This window comes from Triticum urartu, chromosome 7 (assembly GCF_003073215.2).
Source record: "Triticum urartu cultivar G1812 chromosome 7, Tu2.1, whole genome shotgun sequence".
Classification (NCBI taxonomy): domain Eukaryota; kingdom Viridiplantae; phylum Streptophyta; class Magnoliopsida; order Poales; family Poaceae; genus Triticum; species Triticum urartu.
Genome location: NC_053028.1, coordinates 117,524,851 through 117,545,319, shown reverse-complemented (window position 1 = coordinate 117,545,319; position 20,469 = coordinate 117,524,851). Strand labels below are relative to the sequence as shown.

Here is a 20,469-nt window from a genome sequence, read left to right as displayed (position 1 = left end):
TAAAAATTTATCAAAGTTTGTGAACCTAAATGAACTAGATCGACTGACAAGTAAAGCAATTCTAGAATTATAGTGTGTTTTCTCCTCAGGTACATAAGGCGTATCTTCTCTGAGAGAAGAAAACTCAAAATGTACATGTTCGTTTTCACATTAAATAATTACATATAATTTAAAAGAACAAATGTTTCATTTCGACATAATAATAAATAAAAATCATAGAAAATAAAAAATCCAGTACAATTTCTTCCTAAATTTTGGTCTTTACTCCTTTTCCCTGAAAAAAACAACTTTTTCTACAGTCTTTTTTTAAGGGAATTTATTTTACAGTCTAAATTTGTCCAAGACAAAATAGGGCTTAGTTTGGGCTTTTTTTTAACTCCGTCTCCCCACGAATTTAGGCCTAAAAGTACACACAATCCCAGCCCAGAACACCCATCGAAAGGCCCAATGAAGCCAGAACCTTCGCTACGAAGGCACTCGGTCCCAACCCAACCCAACCCAACAGCCAACAACTTTCACCAGCCGTTCTCCTCTGCGCCACTTCTGTCCTCCCCCTTCCCTCAAAATAAAATAAAATACTAAATAAATAATTGTCCTCCCCCACCTCCCACCACCGCAGAGATCGCCGGCGACGGCGACGCGATGGCAGCGTCGGCCCTGGCGGCGTCGGCGGCGGCGAGCCAGTCCATGAGGAACCGCGAGATCCTCGACGCCGTGGGCACCACCGCGGCGGCGCTCTCGCTCGCCGGCTCCTCCTTCATCGTGCTCTGCTACCTCCTCTTCCGCGAGCTCCGCAAGTTCTCGTTCAAGCTCGTCTACTTCCTCGCCGTCGCGGTGAGAGCATCGGATCTGGGAGCTTTGCTTGCTGTTTTATCGGTTTGGGATGCTGATTGCGTGATCTGGCGTGGCCGCGGCTTGGAATTTGGGGCTTGTGGCGCGATCTGCGAGCAGTGGTTTGGAAGTTCGGTCTGTAATTGAACAATTTGTATGGCCCATAACGCTAATTTAGCACATTATAGCTCATAATGGTTTACTTTTTGGACGTACGAGCTGAAGTAGATGTGGAGAATTTGGTGCAGGAGGTAGTAAGGACCGGGATCTTCAGAAATGTGCGTCGAATTTTGACCCGTGATGCTTATTTCTGCCAGTTGGGGCCATCATAGAGTCATTTCCCCGATAGTTTCGTAGCTGCAGTAGCTTTAGCACGACACTAAGCATGTCTTACACTATGGTTAGCTTCAATTATTGATCAACTTAACACTTGTTTCATAAGATAACCGGAGAATGGTTGAGATCATGTGACCTGTTGCCATTCCCACATGGGCCGCTCCAGCTTAATGAAGCTAAGCGGTAGGATGTCTTCCACATATATACTTGAATGCGGAAAAACTGGCATCCAATAGGCATTTCTTAGATTGTTCATTTGCAAGAGATCACATTGCCCCCTAGCTCTATTTTGTTGTTGAATTTGCAACCAGTGGGATCTATGTTTTTAAGGCGACGCCTTACCGCCTTAGGGAGGGGGGGCGCTTTGGCGCCTAGGCGACGCCTAGGCGCCCAAAGCGGTCGATTTTCCAAAGCGGAGGGGGAGCGCTTCGACGCCTAGGCGTCGCCTTAGGGACGCTTTAAAAACATAGAGTGGGATGATGAGCATACACCTACTTTTGTTTTGGCGATAGAATGCGGAATTCTTTCTTAGAAAAATGAAGTACATGTCTAGTCAAGGTGCTCTGCATACTAGTGAAAGCATTATTTGAAGCAAGCTTTCTTCATTGTTTTAACTACTGTATGCTTCAGTTTTTCTGACAATGTTCACTTCAATTGCAGGATATGCTTTGCAGCTTATTCACTATAATGGGGTATGTTGCTGTCTGTATAATTTTAATATACTCTCTGCTGGACGGAGTTGCTTCCTGTCTTTCTGATTATATCCACCTTTGCTAATAACAATGACAAAAAGCCACATCAACGTTTTATCATGGGTAGTATATATTTGATATTTCCCTACAATTATCAATAGGAGGGATGTAAACAGAATGTATAGCACTTTTTTCTGCTAGAACAAAACAGACTGTTCTTTGTTCTCTTCCGTATTTTACAATGATATTTGCCATGCAGCTTGATTGCTGGGTTTTGTGGCAGATTAATTTAGTGAGTTTGTCATGTGATGTTGTAGGGGCCCAGCAAATGCATTCTATTGCTTTGCGCATGACTACAGTGCACATTTCTTCTGTGTGGCTTCTTTTCTATGGACAACCACTATAGCATTCACTCTTCATCGCACAGTGGTCAAGCACAAAACTGATGTTGAGGAGTTTGGATTCATTTTCCACTTGTATGTATGGGGTATGTATGTTGTTCACCACTTTGGCACTTCTCTGATTTCTTCATGTTTCCAAATTACTTGCAGCGACCTGTCCAACCAGTTAAAAAACATGCTTTGAATAGGTTACATTTTTTAAAACTTCACAAATTCATAGCTGTGTCATCTATGTGTAGCTAATTTGCCGATGAATATGGAATTTTTCAGACAACATAGCTGTCAGTTGTGTTGGATGCATCATGCTATGTCTGTCTTAATATTCAGGTTGCTATATCTCATGGCAACATTTATGTATGGCGTACGTATGTAACCCATTTTTTGTGTAGCTATTTTCAACCCTGCCTATGCCAGTGCCAATTTCTGTTTGTCCAATCAGATGCTCATGCCTATGTATCTCGAAAATGAGCACGAGTGATTTCATTTGCTGGCCTCAGATAGTTGTAACTGGTAATTAGCCATGTTAGTAACTTGTGCTGCAGATTTTGTCTATGTATCATCTGAGTGTACCGCCCTGGGTGCCCTTTATTATATTTTCGGACTAGTTCATATTATGTGTATATGAGTTGCATTAAACATGGAGCCTCCTTTCTTTTGATTCATCAGGAACTTCACTAGTTACAACTGTATTACGTTCAATAGGAAGTGATTATGGAAGGCCAGGGACCTGGTGTTGGATCCAGCAGGGAAGCACGGGAAAGGTACATCTTTCTCTTTTATTAAGAGCTTGTTAATTTGGTTATACACACTCCTGTTGCTTAAACTAAGATACATTTGATCCTATTTTTCTTATATTATCAGTGATTCCAAGAACAGCTCAAATAGTTATCTTCCTGAATTCCACTGTTTCCATGTAGCATTTGTACATCATCCATAGCTGTTATCAAACAGTTCAAACTGCCATTCACCATTTATATGGACTAGATGACCTGTTGCGCCCATGGCGCAAAAAGCGAGAGTGAGCCAATCAAGTAAGAATAGTTTAAAGATTGATAATAAAATCCTTGATGCATAAGGAAATCGATGACCCACCACGCCCTTGGCGCAAAAAACCGAAGCAGTCCAAGAATTAGTACCATGTAAGATATTTCATAGATAGCATGCATTCTTAAACATAATGGTTGTATTCCAGTCCAGGGCAGCATGATAGTCTAAAAGCATCAAGAAGCAAGAAAAAAGGTTTAAAGATAGTTCAAGTCCAAGAAAATCCTTAGGGTTATTTACAATAATTTATTTAGGTTGCTTTCATAAAGCATAGTGCGACACATGCAGTTAACTATATGAAGTGGATAGCCATCTCGATTCCTTGCTTCATGCGATGAACAAATCTGTGTAAGAATACACAGTGTTAACTTTGCCAATTTCACATACTTTGATTTCAAAAATAATATAGACCTTATTCGTTGGAACGGAGGGAGTATACGGATACAATGTGTTGGAAAGTTGGTAAAAAATGGTAATTAGATTACCTTAACATAGGTTATGGGAGTCATCACTGCATGTTCCATTGGTATCGAATATTACCTCGTCATCTAAGCAACTTTAAGGTCGAATCAAGCACATCAGTGCAACATCAGTTCAGTACTGAAATGTTAACCGCCTCTGAATTTTAACAGAAAGTATAACAGTGAAGAAACTTACCTGCAACGCATATGTCAGACAGATGTTCTCTTCGATGATGTCTTTGTCTATAGGCTAAAGCTTTCGATGCAGCATCAACCAAATCTTGTTGCTGCTGATATGCCCAAAAACAATGAGTTATAGAATTAGTCTGGTGTACACCAAGATAGTATTTTAACCTGATAAGATAAAGATACTTACCGTTCGCATAAATGCAATGCGCTTTTCCAAAAAAAAGCTCATTAAGTATTTTGGCTTCGAAACACTAAGACATCAGACCAAAGACAGTCCAGTTAGATTTTGTGGACGTGGAAGGGGGTAAAAGAGGCAATGTAATATTTTGGACATGGTACCTTCACTGAATAGTCAGCAAGATGTATTCTTAAATGTGCAATCTCTTCTTCATGTTCTTTAACCTTAGCAAAAAGCCTGTGGAAGGAGGGAAATATCTTCATCAGGAACATCAAATCCCATATGCCAGCGAGTACAGAGCAAGTGAATTATACATACCTGCTTCCAGATGATGTTTGAGCTCATCTCCATACCTTGCCTAGCTAAGTTGATCCCGGTATCACTCTTCTTTGCCGTGCCTGAAAGGAAAGGCTCTTTTCTGTATCACACAGCTCTTCAGGCAAAAAGATGCATACATACAGGATAGAAAACGTTCAGGTGGCCTTAACACGTGGTGGAGGTACCTAGTTGGCGAGAGGGAGCGAGACGACAGGGTAGAGAACTGAGAGCGCACACCAGCCTCAGCAGCGATCTACTCCCCTGATGGCTTTCTAGACATTCCACTGGATTGGTCGTGCAACTTCTGCTCCCCACATTCGGCAGCTCCATTCTGATGACCAGGCAGAGCGCCTTGAGAACTCGGCAATGAAGAGTCACTACTGAGCAACCTTGGGTCCTCTGCCATCTTATTCCTGACCGACACGGTTGAGTAAGAGTTTCTGCAGGCCTCCACGGTGTGGTCCTGATCCAGTCTGGAGGAAGAAGATTGGGTTGTAGCCTCGGACCTTTGGTAGCAGAATAAAACATTATTATTTCTATCTGATGATAAGAAATTAGAGTAATATGTAGATGTAGTTGTGCGACATGGATGTGGTAACAATTTAATAATGTCTATTCTCGTTTCGATGGGCAAAAGAGGAAAACCATGGAAAGCAAAGGATATAAAAATTAGCTCTCATTTTGGTTCTCAATCAGTTTTGGAATATGGTATCTTCCTACTATGCTCGGTTCAGTTGAGAATATAGCAAGAAACTACATCATCCTACTCTGTAATCTCTCTCCTTTATTTGTGTGTTACTCCCCTAAAGCCGGCGCCATGTGAAATCTTTCTCTACAGTTCACTTGTATATAGAGGGGACCAATTTGATCTTTTTCGCATGAATGCACCAATTTTAATCTACAACCCCAGATCACAGAAAAGAGACCAAGAGGATCTTTTAGCCTACACACATGATACATCTATAAACAGCAAAACTACTCTAGAAATCAACTAAAAGTAGAATGGCACCTGCATGAAACCAATCTGTTCTAACTTGAGGTATGTTATTAACCCCGTTGCTTGTTCTGACAAAAGACTGAGCCCTTCATAAAGCTTCTGGGCTACTTGCAGTCACATAGTGAGCCAAGTGAGTCAACAGATTACTAGCCGTAAATGTTAACATTATAATAGCAAAGCACCTGAGTCAACAGAGTACTACATACAAATGACAGTAAAACATGGCAACCCAACGCCACCCTGTTGTTCAAGCATTTCTTTAATGGTCCAAACAATTGCTTCACCTTCACGATCAGGGTTAGATGCGAGAATCAAATTTTCTGCTTCAGATTAGCATAATGGGAAATAGAACTACTATTTATGAAGGACCAGCTGTTAAAGCCTGAATTGTTTTTAATAAAAATGTTATGTCAATTTCTTGATTTTCTCATCCTTAACATAGATATGTTAAGTGTCAGACCTGGGGTATTTTATTAAAAGCAGATTGTGATTTGAAAGAGTTGAGCCAGGGAAAACATTCCCACCAATTGCAATTTCTGAATAGGTTAAGAAAATGATAGCATGTGGGAGCACTATCATGCATGTGAATCTGTAAATGTGACATTTTTGTTTATTCACAAACAAGGTACCTTCATAAGCACCATCAGTCACTCTTGCGATGGTGTTGTACAGGTCATTCACATGCCACCCTATTGAAATAATGGATAATCAAAATATACAGTTGACAGCATATACTAATCAGTTGTCTAGCTATCTTGCTCCCTGGCGTTTTTTCTCTCACTCTTCTCCCTCTTAATCTCTCTGACTTCCACCAACATGCGTACATATATATCCATCTAAAATGATCTGCTCTAGCAAAAAGCAACTGCAATGAAAATGCATTAGAAACTTAATGCATATCTTGTTTATGGCATCCTCCCAAGCCAGGAATCATACTATCAACTAAATCATAAGTGGAAACATGGGGTGGAGGTAGAAAAATTGCAACCTCGACATATCCATCTATAGCTTCTTGTTCATTCTTTCTGCATTTTCTTCTATTGCAGAGCTGCAAATCACACGGAAAATTAAGTGAATTAATTAGCTCATTTTAGCGAAGCACAAACAATGCCCGTCAAAAATAGAAAAGCAATGTACACACTAACCTGGCTGGCTGTACTCCTCCCCTGACGTTTCAACACAACTAAAACACTCCGTCCATAATATTTTTATCTAGTCAACATAGTAGTATAGCACGTACTTCATTTATCTTGTTCTTCGCTAACTGCATTAAGTTGGTTGCAGAGAGAAAACTAAAGCATACCCGCATCGATTCTTAACAACAGAAGGATGAAAACAGTGTGTCATTCATAATGCTTAGCCTAAGCAGCTGGACCGGATATAATAAACAGATCCACTATAAGTACCATAGCTCATGGAGATGGATCTAGTAAAACAACAAAGAGGCACCCAGTAGTATGTGGGGCGGAAAAAACTATGCGGCACATGACAGCTAAACCAGCAAAGAAGAAACATGGCTTATTGTCTTACCTATTCTGAATTTCTATCATCTCAAATCTGTAAAGAACACATTTTTTGAACTTCATGAGCCGCCATTGTAACCAAGACCACATGAGTCCTGCCATAATGCCATTAACTAAATTATGTCATCACCTGATGTAATATATATAGGAGAAATTGTATTCAGACTTGAACATTGCTGAAACGGAAGAGGGATTAGTTAAAAATAGAAATCTAATTAAGTGGTTACTTTTGGCATAGCCACAACATATGTACTGACAGTGCAGGTCACGCCCAGGCGGAGGCCGAGGAAGAGCTCCTTTCAAAAGTACTGATCAAGGGCAAGAGCTAAATGTCAGGAATAAAAAGGAGCAGATAATCAATCATAAATTAGTTGTCACACGGTCTTCTAGTGGTTGTCAAAAGCACAGAGATTACCATGCATATACTAATCATTTGAATTTATGCCTTGTATTGTAGCACTTGATATTGAAGATGCCGAGGAAACAAATTAGAATTGTGACAACTGTAGCACTTGATAATCTAATTACTTGTATTGAGAAAACAAATTAGATTATCAGAGAATAAAAAAATCAAGGAGTAATAAACTCGAAGAGGAAGATGCCGAGGACGCAAATGGGCATCCTAGATTGGAGAGGAGGGGGGAGAAGAGAAGGGAAGGAGGAGGGGCACGGCTGCTACCTCTCAACGTGCGCGGCTCCAGAGGGTCGCTCGCCTCCACCCCTCACGTACCCTGCTATGGCTTGAAGAAACTTGGATGGCCACCATCTGCCCAATCGGCGAGCGCCCCTTCTCCCGCCTGCACGAGCCCGCCGGGCCCTTATCATCCATGGAGGTCGCTGTGGTTCTGGTTGATGCCCACAGGCCGCTACTGCCTTTCCGGCCGCAGTCAAGCCCCTGTCGTCTGCATCCAGGCCGTCAACACCTGCCTTGACCCGGCCACTGCTCCTGCTGCCGCTCGCCGCCGCTGCGGCCGTCCCGCTGGGCGTGGATGGGACAGGGGAGCGCATGGGAGGAGCAGAGATGCGAATGGGAAGTAGAGGGGACGTGAGGCTCGAGGAAGCAGAGGATTGGCTAGGGTTTTTACTGCACGCCCTGGGAATCGACCAACCCCACATCGCCCACGATCGCTGTAGTTAGGCCCTTTTTCACCCGTCACATGCGACGCACAGTCTGCAATGTTGGGCCCGCAAGGAAAGGAACCCCACCCGTCATCCAATGGAGCCTGAAAGCGAAATGTACAGAGCAACCAACGACCAGATTGTTGAAAGCAGCGTAAAAACGTATGACTGCGGTAGATCGTTCGATCCACATTCACCGCGCGAGAAGACCCTCCAGAACGGCGGGTTGCGTAGCGTCCTTTATATGTTCCATTTGTGACTTAGCTTGCTTGGACTACCTTCAGATTTTCAAAGACATTGCAATATATTGACAATCCATTTATATGGTCTTCACTCAGTCCCTGAGATGTAGAAATGTTTTCACTGTATCATCTTCTTAGCTTCCTTCACTAGAATGCCCTTTACTTGCAGATTTTACACTTGATTACCTTTTACCTTCCACTTTGGGGTGCCATTCTCTACAATGGGTTTACGTACTATCAAGTAAACCGCATGCTGAACAATGCGACACGGGTATGCATACAACACACGTTCTGTTTACTGTTTTCTCTTGTATATTGACTATTGAGGGTAGGCTGACTGAGGCTTGTATTGTAGCACTTGATATGTTCTGCTCTTTCTGGCTGTATCGTCTGAAAAGTTTATGTTAATTTGTAGATGGCTGTTGGCATGAGTGATCGATCAAGTCAATCTGACGTGAGGGCGGACAAGAAGGTATATGCATGGTGTGCATCATCAGTTTTTAACCGAAAACAGACTGTTCAACATTGTTAGTCCATAAGCTCCTTTTATGTTTTTGTACTACTTCTTTATAAGATTTAATGATAAAAAATTACAGCTGCTTTTATTGTGAGGAATATGTAACTGTGTAGTACACTCATCATCATGCTACTTTGGTGTGTCCTTGATCAGCTTCTTACCATTATTTGCTTCCCTTTGTAGGCATTTAACCGGTGGGGTTATTACCCTCTGATTTTAATCGGTTCATGGGCTTTCGCGACAATCAATCGCCTGCATGACTTTGCTAATCCTGGTCACAAGATATTTTGGCTGTCCATCCTTGATATTGGATTTGCTGGATTTATGGTGAGTCTTTGGATGCTTTTGTCTTCCATTCTTAGACTAGATGCTTCTGGATTCATATGATGCAAAGTTGCTAACTGGGGTTCGTACTTCCTGGAGATACTGAATGAATCCATGTTAACGTTTTGTCATTCTATTGATAGTTCTACTCCAAAAGATGGGCATGCTTGCGTTCCAACATGTTTATTTCTTTATTTCTTGGAACGAGCCCATGCAATTGGCTTGTATTTGGTAGCCTTCATTATAGAACTAAGTTAGTTTAATAGATTAGGATAAAATCCACCATCAAAATTCAAAACAGGCCTTAGGGTATTTATGAGTTATGACTCCCTCTTGTTGCTGTATTTGCTGGAATCATACTGTTCATCTGTGCCTGCATTATGTACAAAATAATTTCGTTGATAGATTTATTACATAGTTCTCCTATTTTTCATCAATTCTCCAGACTAATGTTCCCCAACATTTTTAGGGCCTTTTTAATTCGATTGCTTATGGTCTCAACTCTTCAGTGCGCAGAGCAATTGCAGAAAGAATTGACATGTAAGTTGTGTTCCATAGACCAACTTTCCGCAACCATATGTTTTTTCCGGTCATGTACCTTGCGCTATTCTGGTTGTAGTTGGTAGTCATAAAGGATCTGTTTCCAAAAATTTCCAGGTATCTACCCGAGAGAATCAAAAGGAGCCTCCCTACTTTGTCAAGATTGAGAAGTCAACAAGAAAATGAGCTGACCTCTCTTATTGTTGAGAGTAATAACACTATAACAGAAACAACAATGCGAGTAACACCTAGGAGTTCTCTAGCTGGCTGAGTTTGTTCATATCTTTCGGGCTCTTTGTTCAGAGGAGGGTGTATTAGTGTGTACCATTTACATCACTGTAGGAGCAGATGCTTAGCACTTACACTGACCATTTGGCAAATCGGGGTTGTCCGCGGTACATAAGAGGTGGTTAGGAGATAGCCAACATTGGGTAGATACTCTGATGTTCATCTGTAGCCTGTAGGTAAGTTGGTGAGGTTGCCGTTATTCTTGCCCGCCCTCGTGTTGTACTTCTTGAGAACTCATCTCATCGGTTCGGCGAAACTGACTATGTACTGATTGCTCTTGTATACTAGGGTATGGTTTCTGCCCAGAATGTACCCTTCGATCTTTGCTTATAACAAGAAAACTGTCCCTTGTTTGTACTTTGGATATGAATAATTTACTTTTTGGCCACTTGACTGCATTTTCAGTCCAACAATTGTGAAGTCATGACAAATATCTTTGATAGCCAAGATTTTAACTTGTAGATTTGGGTTCTCATAGTACTGCTTCTTCTTTTGGAAAAAGCATATAATTTCCCAGTTTCAGCTCGAGTAGAAATGCTGCCCAAATTTGCTAAATGCTCGAAAGGGTTTATGCTCTCCACAAAAAAAAACCACTAAAGTAATTAATGCACTACTATCTTCCGCTCCGTTATACGTACAGTACTAAAAAAACAAACAGACCACACAGCGGATACTCATCAAAAATACAAAAAGAACAACTCTTCAACAATGAGTAGAGCGCGGCGGCGATCACTAGTACACTTCAGTGTTGGCATGTATCCTTCTATTGCACTTATCTACTCAAAATCCTTCCATTGGAAGACTTCACTCGGAAAATCAGAGGAAGCGTACTATCAAAACATGCAACCCTTCCTGCTCATCATATACAACTAAAAATTCTCAAATCCTTGCCATATATTTTCAGTCGTTGAGACTACATGGCTGTGGCATAACTGTCCCCAATTTCCTCCATTTTGCATTCTCACAGCTGCTCTCTGCATCACCACCTCCTCGCTTCAGAGTAAGCCTGACGTTGTGCAAGGCTATCCCATGGCAAGGCACAACTCTACTGCAACTGAGCTTGATAGCCTCTCTTGAGGCACTTGTCCCCCTAATGTTGTTAAACAACACATTGCTCACCTCCACGGCCGATTTCTACACACACAAAAAAACACGCTAGATTATATCTATGCGCACAAACAAATGAATAAAACCAACGCAGTCGTCATGTTCTTTAATTTACCTGTTCATTACATGGTGTAGCCGAGTCGCAGTAGTTCTGGTCGATGATGATTGGGTTCTGCACATTATCCATCATCATGTTCTGGAACACGATGTTCTTTGCGTAGCCCCGCCCGCCCTGCCATGTCTTGATACGAGCCCCATTCGTCGTGCCGCGCAGTCGCGCCCCGTCGATGGTGATGTTTGCAACTTGGGCTTGAGAGTTGCGGTCGCCTAAGCTCCCGATGCTTATCCCATGCCCCGGTCCACACACGATGTTGTTGACATGTAGGTTCTCGGTTCCATCCTCGATTGACATGCAGTCGTCCCCGGTCTTGATTGCGCAGTCCATGACTTTGACATCCTTGCTATGGGCGATATGGATGCCGTCGGTGTTGGGGCTAGTGCCGGGTGCTGTGATTGACAAGTGGGACATCCTTACATCACTGCAATGCTCCACTGATATGTGGATTTGTTGGCTGTTCAACAGTTCTAAATTATCCACTCTCAGATTTGTGCAAGAATAGAACGTCAAAGCCTGGAATGTGAAAAGAAATTAAGATAGCCAATATGTAATCAAGAAAACAAGGTTACTAGATCGGAATATGCGAATTAAGATGATTGGAAGGTGCACTCACCGTTGGAGCTTGCCTGCATGGCTGCCAAGGAAAAGAAAAGGAACAATTCATATTAGAAAGCTTTCAGGAAAAAGGAAATCAAAGCTGTAATAGTTAAACTTTAAAGTTGACAGTGAAACATTGCAATTTTCTAGTGGTTTTCATTACTGCGCAACTTAGAAGTTCAATATACTTACGAGTTTTGAGTTTATTTTGCAGGAATCCTGCCACCAAATCTTTCCATTTCCATCAATGGTCCCGCCACCGGTGACGGTAAGACCTCTCACAGATCTGAACAAAATCCAGTGCCTAATGGTATCCTCTATCCAGTATGATCTCTTCGGAGGGGCTACCAAAGTACCTTCAATCTGGAATTTGGTACAACTCGTCATCTTTGTTTGCAAAATTTTATGAAAGAAAATAATGCATGCATGTTCTTGTCATTCATCTATCTCACCATTAACGTGATACTGGATTTGCATGGGCCGGAGAAGGTTAAATGCTTGGTTAGGTATTTCTTGCCCCCGGGGATGAGCATGATGCTAGGATTCAAAGAGGAGCAAGCTGCAGCCCACGCCTTTGACAATGCCTACAAAAAATATCCACTTCCATTTCTAGTGAAATGAATTATGCTATGTATTTTGGAAGAGGTGGTTTTGCACTATACTATACATACCTTTGTGTCGTCATGGCGTCCATCGCCGTAAGCCCCATATCCGAGCACACTGAAAACATGATTTGACTGTAGAGACCGGCCTCTATGGTCAGCCCCATTCGCCGAAGGGGCCACTTTCATGCCTCCCTTGGCAAGAACACAACACAAGAACAATGACAGCAGAGAGAAGAGGGGCACAATGGAGGCCATTTGTGCAAGAAGGAGAATGCCTTCTTAGTATGTGATGTGCTGTTGGTGCAGAAACTGATGGGATCAAGTAGTGCACCGTGAGGATTATTTATAGGCGCCAAGTTGGGTTGGGGATCCTTGGATCTTCTTAGCTCAGGTTGCTTCTGGTTGATTAGGTAAGTTGGCACAGATGTTTGGAGGGTGGCAGCAGAAGATTCTCTTGGCATGGGAGTCAAGATAAATGTGCTTGAAACATTATGTCTGCCGTTACATCCAACTGACCCAGTTTGGCTTGTGAGGTTATTTCAACACTAAGATCCTGACAGCAAAAATTATGGACACCTGGAGCACCCAGCCGCCCACCTGTGGAGACAGATCATCTGAAAATTGCATGCATTTCTTGGGTGCTGCACTCTTCAGATCCACTAGCCTCGCACGGACGTTTGAACCCTTGCAGCTGTATAAGTATAACCCACTGGCTGGTGGAAGTAATGAATCATCATGCACCTTATCAGTGCTAATGACAAATCATCAGGGAAAGAAGGCATGTGAATGCATTTGGCCCTTCTAAGGTAGGTATCTTGACATTCATGAACAGAGCTTTCAGTTATAGGATTCTAGCCGAGAAAGGAAAGGCGTGGGGCTCGATTCAAGGTTGGCGATTTGATGGAGATTTCTTGCGCTAACAGTTTCAGCGAGGTCGCTATCTTGTTGCCGGTATGAAGTCTCAAATCCCATGTCTGGTTATATTCTCGAAATGGAGCAACTATAATTTCCTCAGAAAATTGTTTGCTTTACTATGACTTTCAGTAAATAAATACACTGGTTATGAGGATGATGTAGGTGTTTGGCGGTTCATGGGGAAGCACCCTAGCCCTTGTGTACAGCCAGGCTCACCCTGACAAGGTGACTAATTTACTGCCTGATGCAACTTTGTAGTCTCTGTTAGTACTCTCTCACAGTCTATAGATCACTGGCATTGTTTTAAGAGGCATTTTCTTGGTTAGGAAAAGGGAGCTTGATTGGTTCTATGAGGGTGGCGCAACAGCTGCCGTGATCTGATAATGATAAAGGAAAAACTTGGATATATATTATATTGCCATGCTGTTAAAATACTGTGTGTACTTCTGTCCATTATGTCCCTTTGATCAATTCCGCTCCAAAAAGTTGAAGTTGTCCAAAATAGTACAGAAAAAAAATTTGAACCTTTTTAGCTAAACCACTCATGTTTCTTACAAAATACAAGCATTGTGTTTTGCGGTATGCAGTTGTTGTGAGAATAGATTGCTTCATTTAATTTTAATATGCATGCAGCATGGTAACCAGTATACATCGCTGCGGGCGAGGCACATACTCGCGCACAAGGTTCTGGTCCATGTTAAGGAGTTGCTCGACTTCATGGCTTCAAGACTTGGCGTGGCAGGGTGGACGACACTGGACACAGAAGCGACACCGGCTGTTTTGGCGCTACTAAAATATGTATCACAATGAACTACTCTCTTTGTCCCATAATATAAGAGCGTTGTTAATACTAGAGGGAGTATTTATTTGCAATTCCCGTGTTCTAGTTTGCTGTGAACTGCTCTGTGATGTAATGTAAGCTTGTGGTTGAACTGTGGAACTGGATGGCTGTAGCTTTTGGTTGTGAACCAATGATGGCTGCCATTTCAAATGATGTACTGATGGCCGTTGTCTGTTTCGTGGAAGAGAAGAGAGCAGGTTCGGGACACGGCAGGGCATGAACTGAGATGAGATGAGAATAATTTCAGTGAACAATCATTGAAGGATTTCACTTCCAACTACTACTTTAGATCTATATTTTAGAGTTAATTGTGCATATTGTTGCTGGATAAACTGGTAGTATACAAGATACCAATATCTTCAGCAGAAGCCAAAGCCACAAAATCATAACACATCAAATAGCCACGTTCACAAATAAAAGTAACTCAGTGCACCTACGTAACACAACAAGCCAGATAGCACCAGGCAGGCCAAAGTGGTCATCACCCCCACACAGAAAAATACAGCCCTAAAAAGGATCATCCGCCCTACAGGCTTTACCTTACAGTGACTATATCATCAATATTTAGATGGCGCTCGTGCTCACAAGCAACGGCTGCACGACATTCTCCTCCAGGATGTTTGTGATCTGGCCTTTCCTCACGTTGATGCCCGTGTTCTTCTCACCCTTGGCATGGCGATTCCTTAGTTCGGTAACAATGGCGATTGGCCTGGGTTGAGCCCTGCATTCTCAGCCAATGTGTAAGGGATGACCTCAAGTGCATCAGCAAACTCCTTGATGCAGTAACTCTCCATCCCGTGGAGCTCCTTTGACCAAGCAGCCAGTTGCATTGACATTTCTATTTCTGGAGCACCGCCACCGGCAATTAAAAACCTCTTGTTCACCAAGCACCTTCATAAAAGTAAGCATGAACAGGATCTGAACACTGAAGAAATAATACATTGCAAGCTAAAAGTAGTGCTGTACTAAGTTGCTTCATATAATATGCTTATATGCAACGCCATAAATACCACAAAATGATGCACAAGCTTGAAATACACCATGAGCAAGAATAATCATTTCATGAGGATACATGTCGAATTACGCTCAAGGCCTATACATGGTATGGAACTTATCTTCATACTAATATGCCCACAAGGCCATGAAGACCATGAGGCCAGGTCCCCCCTATTTGGGTAAAAAAGATATGGAAAACCATATACTAGAAGCAGTTGTTACTTCAGTAAATTCAGAAGCAACCATCTAATTATGAATCAACAGAAGTTGTAAGGTAAACCCGCCTGCCCAACATACCCGTTCTCACATCTAGACTTAACATGAACTGACGCGTGAACCCACAAATTGTGATGCATTGATCAAACCGAGGCCTACTACTGTGGAAGTGTTGAAATTCACAGGCATAAGATGAGGCAGTCAATGTTATATCCAAAACAACCATATTTGATACACCACACCAATGTTACAAAAGGCAGTAAAAAAGTTGGAGCTAGCTACCAGCTCTCACTACAATTTCCTTTTTAAAGGACATGATGCACACACTACCTGGTTTCTCACATAAACATGCACACAACTAGAGGTCTGAAGCTTATACACTACAACAAGCTTGTATTACAAGGAGGACATAAGGTCCTTTTATTACGACTTGCAGACAGACCTAAACCACTACAAAATTTACCAAGCTGACATTTTACAGCTAAATCTCAAACAGCTAACTATTGCTTCGTATGACTAGCCAAATTGACACTGATATATTGTAACTTACATGCAACTCAAGATTGTACAACTAGCTGACTAAGCGCAAGCTAATATTACTAGCCAACTTACATTCTACTTCTTGCCATCTTGCTAGAACTAGAAACATCATAACCTGCCAGCATGCATGCACAGATACTAACAACTACTACTTGTAACAAGATTAGAACTAATAAAAGTTGCTGCCTAGCCACGCCATGGTGCTCTACTGCAGCACTTAGCCTATAAGAGGTGGTCTACCCATCAGATTCAAGGACTGCGATGCAGAGGGGTGAGGTGAAGAGCGAGGGAGAGTCGCCTTCACTGTGTTCACACAGCAAATGCGTTATTGACATAAAGCACCAAATGTCCATAGTCAAAAGTATAGATGACAAAGGGTCATCATAAAGTACCATGAACAGACATGACATGCAACTTAGCAAATGATAAAGCCTATGGCCCTCACAAAGCACCATGTGCCATATGCCAGCCTGGTGATCAATGGATCACTGAAAGTCACACAAATAGCATAAGAAAGTTAATTGAGCTCGATCAAACTTGGCTCGGTGTCAGACATAATCACCTAGTGAACCTATGCTCCCCGTGGTTCCCTGTGTGTGTACCACAGCATATATATAGTGGTCAAAGGGAACATAGCTATTTTTTCCGGAAGTTGCTCCAACGGTGTATGTGGAAGCAACATAACAGAAGAAGACCTTGTTGATAATGGAAGAAAGAGAACATGACAGTATATGTGCAAGCAATGTGACAGCAAATTGAGATTTACTTGCATGAGGAACACAAGGATCCTATAAATTTTGTGCCTTAAACTAATTAAATCAATTTTTGTGCGTTAAACTAATTAAATCAATTTTTGTGCGTTAAACTAATTAAAACAATGTTGCTTTCAACATGTAAATAAACATTTATTATAGCAGAACAGATGTTCATTTACACGGCATAACAATTTACTGAAATTAACAGATCCAATAGAAAGTTAGGAGTATGATCCTATCATCTTAATCGACTATAATTAATAATTGTTCAACAATGTTGTGCATATTTAAGTTACTTCACATCGTTTACCAATAAGACTTCACAAAAGTCACCATACTCAAATTGACCTAGAAAAGCAGGCCTACAATTGAGAACACAGAAGATTGTTTCAGTGGATGTAACATTACCTGATGACACATAGGGCATCATGGAGACTGCGATCAGCTTCATCAATAACCAACTGGTTGGACCCACGGACAAGCACAGTTGCAGTCCTCCCCATGTCCCTGATGCCAGTGATCTTGACAATCTTGCCATCTCCGGCATCAGCATAACCAAGTTTATCCTCACGGAAATGCTCAATGTTGGCAATTGGGAGGCAGTTGAGAGTCTTGGTGATGAACTCAATCTCGTCCCTCTCTACATCCTTGACCACCAGAATCTTGGCCTTTGCGAGATAGTGCAGCGACAACTCAGTCACGGCATCACACAAGATGCTCTTCTGGATGAGGAGGACATCGCACCCAGAAGCCTTGATCTACCATCCCTAGGATGTAATTGCGCTCCTCGCGGAGGATGCGGTCCATCTGCGCATAGTCTGACACGATGACGCTCTGCTCAATATCAGTCTTGGGCGGTGAGATCTGAAACTGGATGACAGCAATCTTGGCATTCTCGATCCTAGATGGCCCCCCGGCAGCATGGCTGGCCTTCTTGTCAAAGATAAGGCCGCGGACGAGCTCGGTGTCATCCATGGTGCCGCCGAGCTTCTTTATGATGTGGATGTCACGGAGATCAAGAAGCTCCGGGTGGGCGGGATCGACCACGGAGAGGGCGGCGTCAACAGCGAGCGGGGCGAGGAGGCCGGAGTACTGGGAGACGACCTTGGAGTTGAGCGCGGTGGAGGCAGACTTGACGAGGGAGTCCCGGTCGGTGAGCTCGATGGGGATGGCCATGCCCTCGAGGACCTGGACGGCGCGGGCCGCGAGGCGGTGGAGGGAGTCGGCGGCGGCGGTGGGGTGGGCGCCGGCCGCGAGGAGGGACTGCGCGCGGCGGAGCAGGGCCCCGGCGATGACGACGACGGTGGCGGTGCCGTCGCCGGCCGCCGCGTCCTGGGAGCGGGAGAGCTCGGCGAGCATGCGGGCTGGAGGAGGGACATGCGCGAGAGGATGGTGTCGCCGTCGTTGGTGATGATCATCTCCTGGTCGCCCGAGGAGATCATCTTGTCCACGCCGCGGGGCCCGAGGGAGGTGCGCACCGCGTCGGTGACCGAGCGCGCGGACGCGATGTTGGCGCCGCGCACGTCGTCGCGGCGCTTGGTGTCGGCGTAGGTCTCGCCCTTGCGGGCCGACGGCGCGGCGGCGACGGCGGGGGCGGCCATGGCGGCGGCGGATCGGGGGGGGGAGGAGGCGCTGGCTAAGGCTTTTCAGATTTCGCTTTGGTGGGAGGAGGGAGGGAGGGAGAGTGCGATCGCGGTTTCGGTATATACCGCAGGGGAGCGGGCCGGAACTTCCGGCCCAGGGCCTAGAATGATGCAACTGTCACCGTCATACCCGGTAAGGCGGTATACGCTAAAAAAATGGGTAAGGCGGTAAGGGCCATCTACATATCGCCATATCTAAAAAAAAGTGTCAATCCTAAAAAAAACTTTTTTTTGTCTTTTTCTGGTTTTGTACGATCTTTGGTACTTCCTCCGTTCCAAATTATTCGTCGCAGAAATTGATGTATCTAGAACTAAAATACATCTAGATACATCTATACCTGCGACAAGTAATTCGAAACGGAGGAAGTAGATGACAATAGCTGTGGGGCCGAATATGTTAATTTGGACACCAATGTATGCAATATAAGAAATGTAAGATTATGGTTATAATGCGATTTACAGACTCTGTGGTTTTATGCAGTAGTGGAAGCTGCTCCTCATTGTAGTTCTGTTGCTTTTGGGTTTGCGGCTTGAAGTGCAGCTGCCCACAACATGTTTACTTTCTTCTTTTCACGTGTTTCTCCTCGTTTCGGTATTGAACTGCTTGTATTTTGGATGCTTGGCGATTGTGCTTTATCTATAAAGTGGGTCTTGAGTTTTTTTTTTGTCAAATAGTTTGTTCACACTCTTCTCTTCTGCATAATATTACCGAAACGCATATATTATCTATACATACATCTTTGATTAATCAAGCGCAAGTGCACTGGTATCCGCTTGAGATCATGGATTAATTTTTTACTATAATATGTCAAATTGCCCACACACCCGAATAGTGAATATACCCTCTACCCAACCATGCTTTGAGGTGCTCTCTTTCTCTCTCTCACACACAAGCTTTTATTTGTTGGATGCTTGCATATGCATGTTATTTATATCATATCATACTTCTTTATCTGAAAGGTGAGACTTATTTTCGTTACTTCTACATAAACTGGAGGACTAGCATGATAGGAGTCGCTGGTTTTCTTCACACTCGACCTTTAGCGGTAAACTCTATTTTTGTTCGAGGGGACATCAAACTCTTTTCCTCCTTTGTAACAGACATGTAAATAAAACACCAAAGAGCCAACCCACAACTCAAATACAAACCCATCTAACCATCTCTTATAGAAAAACTCTAGACAAAGATGATGGAGCGTGTTATACAATGTTTTATTCGTTAGAAAAGCTAACATGGTAGAATGTTTGGACTTGGTCCAATAGATAAATTCAAATAAATCATAAAGGCTCATGAATAAATGACAAGATTAGAGGTACGATTTTAGTCCTATCCCAGAAATGAAGGTGGTGCGAGGCCAAGTTATATGTGGAGTCTCTCTACTCCACTAAGCGATGGGTATGAGAAGAGAAAGAACACAATACGTGCACGCTCGTCTCATTGGACGTGAGCATGCGACATGCGATATGAATAGTCCGCAGAAATTTGGTCTATGGCTTTGCAGAAGCACGGTTTTCTTTTGCCTGTTTTTGGTTTCCTGACTAGTAAGTTTTTGAGTTGGAACCTTGACCAATAAGTTTTTGAGTTGGAAGCCTAGTCGTTTTGGATTTGCATCATGGTCGCGACACAAGACCATGTGTGTTCTCCTGTATATATGACTTATCGGCCACAGGCAAATACACACCAAGAATCGATTTGGAATTTTTTTGTCCTCTCATTGTTTGTGTCGCTATCGTAGTACTTGATCTCGAACATTGGTGTGCACCTGCAAGTGGGAGCAGGTCTCTGAAAACTCCCACGCTTGTGATCTTGAACTAAGAGAGAGAGAGAGAGAGTTAGTTATGATTTTTGGAAGCGCTTCATGTGACTTATTGCAATTTTCATCACAGTCGTCTACCTCCAAGGTTTGGCGCTGCTGCATGCCGTCATCACAAACGTCCGCTCCAATTTTTCTTCGCTAACATCGTCATCAACAACATCGCCTCTGCGTCAACTATGACTACTTCATCTACAAACATCAGTCCATGCGACGTATTCCGATCTACAATGTGATTATATGTTTGTTGTTACATGTGGGATGATGATGTTTGGTTCATCTGCTATGCTAGAGCTATGCATGCTAATAACTGTTTACTTCT

The 20,469-nt window shown here is 43.0% G+C and overlaps 2 protein-coding genes and 1 pseudogene across 2 annotated transcripts; 1 reads left to right on the top strand and 2 right to left on the bottom strand.

Annotated features, from left to right (window-relative positions):
* The first annotated feature begins 518 nt into the window (after window positions 1–518).
* LOC125525539 (G-protein coupled receptor 1) lies at window positions 519–10,388 on the top strand. Its single transcript, XM_048690541.1, has 9 exons — window positions 519–834; window positions 1,828–1,859; window positions 2,177–2,346; window positions 2,927–3,021; window positions 8,501–8,602; window positions 8,747–8,803; window positions 9,032–9,175; window positions 9,642–9,712; window positions 9,830–10,388. Exons 1-9 carry the CDS (start codon window positions 643–645, stop codon window positions 9,981–9,983), a joined length of 1,017 nt encoding a protein of 338 aa, XP_048546498.1. The 5' UTR covers window positions 519–642; the 3' UTR covers window positions 9,984–10,388.
* Window positions 10,229–13,868, bottom strand: LOC125525538 (polygalacturonase-like). Its single transcript, XM_048690540.1, has 5 exons — window positions 12,494–13,868; window positions 12,015–12,209; window positions 11,839–11,859; window positions 11,223–11,738; window positions 10,229–11,134 (listed from the first exon to the last, which is right to left on the bottom strand). The coding sequence occupies exons 1-5, from the start codon at window positions 12,680–12,682 to the stop codon at window positions 10,901–10,903; spliced, it is 1,155 nt and encodes a 384-aa protein (XP_048546497.1). The 5' UTR covers window positions 12,683–13,868; the 3' UTR covers window positions 10,229–10,900.
* A 701-nt stretch (window positions 13,869–14,569) lies between these two features.
* LOC125525537 lies at window positions 14,570–18,351 on the bottom strand (annotated as a pseudogene).
* Window positions 18,352–20,469: the final 2,118 nt, after the last annotated feature.

Excerpts from the sequence above, each read along its gene's own strand:
- LOC125525539 (XM_048690541.1), top strand. The coding sequence starts at position 643 with ATGGCAGCGTCGGCCCTGGCGGCGTCGGCGGCGGCGAGCCAGTCCATG. Across the intron at positions 3,022-8,500 it reads AGCAGGGAAGCACGGGAAAG|ATTTTACACTTGATTACCTT; the intron begins GTACATCTTTCT and ends CTTTACTTGCAG. Across the intron at positions 8,603-8,746 it reads TGCTGAACAATGCGACACGG|ATGGCTGTTGGCATGAGTGA; the intron begins GTATGCATACAA and ends GTTAATTTGTAG.
- LOC125525538 (XM_048690540.1), bottom strand. The coding sequence starts at position 12,682 with ATGGCCTCCATTGTGCCCCTCTTCTCTCTGCTGTCATTGTTCTTGTGT. Across the intron at positions 12,210-12,493 it reads GACGCCATGACGACACAAAG|ATGACGAGTTGTACCAAATT; the intron begins GTATGTATAGTA and ends TTGCAAACAAAG. Across the intron at positions 11,860-12,014 it reads GCAAAATAAACTCAAAACTC|CCATGCAGGCAAGCTCCAAC; the intron begins GTAAGTATATTG and ends TTTCCTTGGCAG.